At 37.7% G+C, this 5,168-nt stretch overlaps 1 protein-coding gene across 1 annotated transcript; it reads right to left on the reverse strand.

Annotated features, from left to right (window-relative positions):
• Positions 1–2,489: 2,489 nt before the first annotated feature.
• LOC118787611 (neuromedin-B-like) lies at positions 2,490–4,196 on the reverse strand. Its single transcript, XM_036543136.1, has 3 exons — positions 3,938–4,196; positions 3,340–3,542; positions 2,490–2,755 (listed from the first exon to the last, which is right to left on the reverse strand). The coding sequence occupies exons 1-3, from the start codon at positions 4,101–4,103 to the stop codon at positions 2,699–2,701; spliced, it is 426 nt and encodes a 141-aa protein (XP_036399029.1). The 5' UTR covers positions 4,104–4,196; the 3' UTR covers positions 2,490–2,698.
• Positions 4,197–5,168: the final 972 nt, after the last annotated feature.

The raw sequence follows: 5,168 nt of genomic DNA on the forward strand, positions 1-5,168 counted from the left end.
CAACCTCAGAAAGCATTCTAATGAGAAGAGTGCCTTCTAAACACTCAGTGAAGGTAAGGGAACTCCATGGGATCATGGAATGTGAACATAACAGCACCTGGATTGCTTCAGCAAATCCAGAGAGGGGCATGGGACACAAATTGATATTCAAATTGATAAAGTCACCTGACATTTACAGAGCCTGTATTCCAATGCCAACAACAAGTAGAGAAAGCACATCCTTCCTAATTAGGAATTAGCCATTCACCAATTCAGCTACCAAGCATCAGAGTTAGGTTTATGGTGTGTTTTGCAAACCAAAGGAGATTTACATGAGAACAGGGACCTAACCTGTGATCCATGTATTCCTTGTGGAAATGGAGCTGTACTGGACTATATCAGCTGAGTCTCATGTACTCATTCGCCGGGGCCATATTATCAACCCACTGCAGAAAGCCTCTTCAGTGTCAGATGGACATGTAAAAACCTTTTTAAAAAGGGTTTTCTGTATGAAGCACCTTCTTCCAAGATTTGATTTGAAGTTGTTTTATCTTTGGTGTTTGAAGACACACTAAAACAGAACTGTACAACAACTAATTTTTTCTCATAAACATTTTTTTCTGGCACACACAAATTTTATGTCAGACCAGCGATGAATCATAAAAAGGATCAGATAAAAAGGCAAAGTAAGCGTACAGCAGAAAGTCAAAGGCACTCTACCCAGTTTAATTTATCATCTCTCTGCTTGTGAACCACAACAAACTATTCTTTGCTCATGTCAGACAATATGCTAGCATAAATACATGTAGTATATTAAGTCAAGGTAGATCCATTAATTTTTTTATCAGTGAAATATATTAGTATTAAATAAGAACAAGAAAACAGGATCATGCAGAAACTGTGAAATGAAAAAGAACATACAATAGAAATTTGAAAGCAAATCAATATCAACCTCCTAAAACAAACAAAACTTAAAACAAACCTTTTTGGGGAGTGGGGGATACAATGATAACAGATGTTATATAATCTGAAGCTGTGCTGTGTGTGCCTAGTGAGAGAGAATGATTAGATTTGGATTCGATTTCTCAAAACAACATACAGTTATTACCTAGTTGAGGATATATACCACTGTGCAGACCACCTGTGTAATTATGTGGGTGTTGGTTTGCGATTTCTTTTAAATACATTTGTTTTGCACACATAACATACAACTTGTTTTTTTTATCACTCCTGCTGTGCAAGCAATCTGTAGAGTTATCAGTCATATGTTGGGTTATACACAGAAATTGTTGCTTGGAAACAGGGATGGGACCCTTATTTGGCAGAAATCAAAACCAATGAGTATATGTTACTGCTTAGGTGTTTCTTGATACGCATAATGCAGAAAAGGAGCTGAAGAAATTACAGTTTAAGAATATTAAATTTTGTATTTTCATGAGCAATGTCACTGCCATAAGAATACAATAACGTCAAAATATCCAGGGGAGAAATCTCTCAGGAAGAGGAGTTGCTTGTTATGTTAAGCAGCTGGCAGAGGGAGGCCTGGTAAATTAGCCATAGAGATAGCTGGCTAGCTGTCTTTAATATGGGACGCTTCACCCTATGGTAACTGTTCCCTACTGACCTTGGCCTGTTAGCACAGATGAAGTCGGTGCACAAATGCTCTATTATTACCAGATACCTAGCTTTAGCGTTCCTTCCATGCTCTGTCTGGGAGATTCCAGCGCTGTCTTCACATCTGTCTCCTCGACTGAAATCAGAGGTTGATGTTGCCTGATAGTGGTTCTGTGGCTTTGTGGTTAAGAGCATCCCACCCAACTAAAGGCAGTATTTGTACATCAAGCTTCACACCAAAGAAATTGTCACAGACCAATCAAAGCCAATCAGATTCAAACAAGGCTTCCTGAGCACTCCTCTGCTCTTGTGTGGTATGCCAAATTCTGAACATTGGGAAAACTATGAGTTCAATTTTGACCATGTTGTTTTGCTTCACAAAATACATCAATCCAAAAAAGAGATTACACTCAGTTCTGCTGTACGTATGCTGTTCCAAATGTTTTGGACCATCATGCTGTGGTATCATCCACCAAAACACATTAAAATCTTGGGGTTGTGTGAAGAGGGGGGCAAAGGTATGCAATAAGAAGATCTTAGGTCAAAAAAATGACCAATGAGAACCTATGGACCATGTCAAACAGATGTGAATATGGAATATGGTTCCTCCACAACCAAAACAGGTAGTTTCATGTGAAGGGAACCTTTTCCATAAAAATGGATTCACTGTGATTATGACCCCTTTGATTATGACCCAATATCACAAGCTTCACTGAAACCAAAATATATGTGTGAAAAATATTAACTGGATGAAATTATCCAGTGGAGGGGCGTTTCACTTTCATAAATCCCACTCTGATTCTGCAAATCATTGTCTTTATTTAATTAAAAAATAAATTACATAATAAAGCAACAACACACTTGGAGCGATGTACAGATTTGAGCTGCTTGCCTCTTTTTTAATAGGTTATATCAACAATATTACATTAGCTAACATAAAAAGACAACATTACAATCTTTTCAAAATGAAGAGTTGTTTAAAATCTTTCACTAAATTGTAAACGTAAACCTTTGGAGTTCTCTTATGCGAGTCTTCAATCCTGTGCTGCACGCGAATGCTTTGCATCGGTATAGCCACCGGGAGCAATTAGGACCTGTGCCTTCATCACTTTCTGCTATTTCCAATGTAGGTTTCCAATATCTTCATCAACAAACCCGTCTCCTGAAATATCAAAAGAACGCTGTCAAAACAGGGATTTGGTGAAAAGATTTTTTTTTCACAAGTAATCAAATCATTTATGCTCACTTTTATGATACGGAAATACAGATGCGAGCACGAGAGAGATACGTTACTGTTCGCGACAGTTTTATTCGTGAATACTGCATATAGTGTTTGACAGTGTTTAATCTCTACTTTTTCCACATTTCACAACACCACCGCCATCAATTAATAAACATTTAACTGGTTAATTTACACAGAACCGATCCATCCTCGTCCTCTTAGACAAAAGGGAATAACGAAAATATCAACATTACATTATACATAAAAACATATATCTCACAACACACTTTTACTGAAAATATTGAGGTATGCAAAACAACGAGCTAAGACATTAAAAATGTTAAGTATAATGGATCATAGCCTACTTCTGCCAAATGTTTCTGGTTGAAGTACAGCACAATAATAATTGGTCCATTCATCAGTTGTGCTCTATTAGCACTTGCTTGCTCACGGTACTTCATTGCATATTTCAATTAAATCTTATTTGTCATGAGTTTTTAATTTGCATGAGTTCGCTGGCTTACCTGGTCATCAGCATCTTGTTTCCTCGGAGCGTCCAGTAACTGAGCCTGCAGCGCGATTTTCAGCAGCTCTTGTGTGACTAGCTCCCTCAAGTCCTGCGCTTGCCGCTCGGGGCTCATAGCTACTTGAATTTCGTTCATGGAAGGCTCATTGGAAGACGCTAGCAACGAGCTGTCCACAACACTCTTCTTTCCCATGAAGTGACCTTTGAAAGAGAGAAGGAGACAAAAAAAACACTGATTATTATTCGTCGTAAAATCCATCTTAAGTCTGATGCTAATGCACTGCGTATTAACGCACGCCTACAGTGTAAACATTTTAAAAATGAATTATTATTTTCATGGAGACATTCCTCAATGCATTGAAATATTCTAAGAATGCACCTCTAAAACTTTATTTAAATAACACGTTTCACTGATCTAACAAAAACTGGTTCATACAATGGCACAAAAATAAACAATTATAATTTAGGCGACTAATTAATGTTAATATTAGCTATTGAGGTTAGATCCCAGAAGTCAAAGAAGCCAAAGGTCCCGACGTACTAAGCGGGAAAAATGGGGTATAACATGACGACAGGTGGAGTTCCCATAGACTTACCTGTGGCCCATAAATTCCCCCTCGGATTTACTTTAATTTTTGCAACTTTATTTCTAAGCTCAGTTAGGTCGAGACTCACTGAAGTGGTCACAGAAATGTAAGAGAAAAGCAGAAGATAGGTGAGGAGCCCAAGATGGCAAATGCTGTTCCAGGTAACTCCAGCCATCTCTCCAGGAGATATGAAAGATGCGTAGAGCTTGAAATTTCACGGATACCTCTGGTATGTTAAAAACGGTGCCTTTAATTGGTATGTTTGCCTCCTCTTTCTTGACCGTCTTGTGCTGTTGCGACTCTGCTCCAGCCTTTATATGATACTGGTTGGGTGGGCTTTTCTCATTGACAGGAAGTCATGACTTTTTTTACGCACAACCCTTAATCGTTAACAGCACACCAACATCTGACTAACTAACGTCATCCTTTACGCATCGACCTGTGAAGTTCGACAGCATGCAACATCAGTCTGTCGTTCAGAGTGAAAATGAGCTTTAAAAAATCATGCTGAGTTTGAGTACATTTAAAAATTTTATTGTGAATTCCTTTACCCCATATGTGATATGTAGTCAAGAAAATCCTAAATTTCAAGTCAAACAATACATAAAATGTCGATATAGAATGCAATTACTACATTATATATGTGTATCATGCATATGGATATGTAATGCAACAGTAGTATTATAATATTAGTAGTGACAATGAGGCACATCAGGGAAGCCTAGGATCTGCTGAGATTTTGTGTTAGAAAGAAAAGAAAACATTTTTTTAAAAAGTATCATCCATTTATCACCTCGTGAGATGTTAAATATTTAACATTTGTGATGCACCATGTTAAAGCCAAAATGTGTACATACAGTACTAGAACTGTTATAATGATCTTAATGTCTGCTCAGCCTCTGAAAATAACTGCTAAAAACGTGTATTCATTCGTACAAGCAGGGCCATAAATATGATGTAATGTAAAGGTAGGCCTTGTTTTTCATAATGCGCAATATCAAATATGAGTCAGATATAAGTCACTGTGCAAGTACACTGGTACAGATTTCTGCAGTGCCTAATTATCTTTCCCGAGAAGTCCAAGATAATGGGAAAAGTATTACTATATAGCATACGTGGAGTGGTCCATTTATAAATGTGCTGTATACAGTATCGGTGTCATTAAGATATTTCTTCAAAGCACCAATACACAGAAATATTATGATTTTCACCTCCGGTCTCAGGCGTGCAATGGCTGACC

Source organism: Megalops cyprinoides, chromosome 13 (genome assembly GCF_013368585.1).
Source record: "Megalops cyprinoides isolate fMegCyp1 chromosome 13, fMegCyp1.pri, whole genome shotgun sequence".
Lineage (NCBI taxonomy): Eukaryota > Metazoa > Chordata > Actinopteri > Elopiformes > Megalopidae > Megalops > Megalops cyprinoides.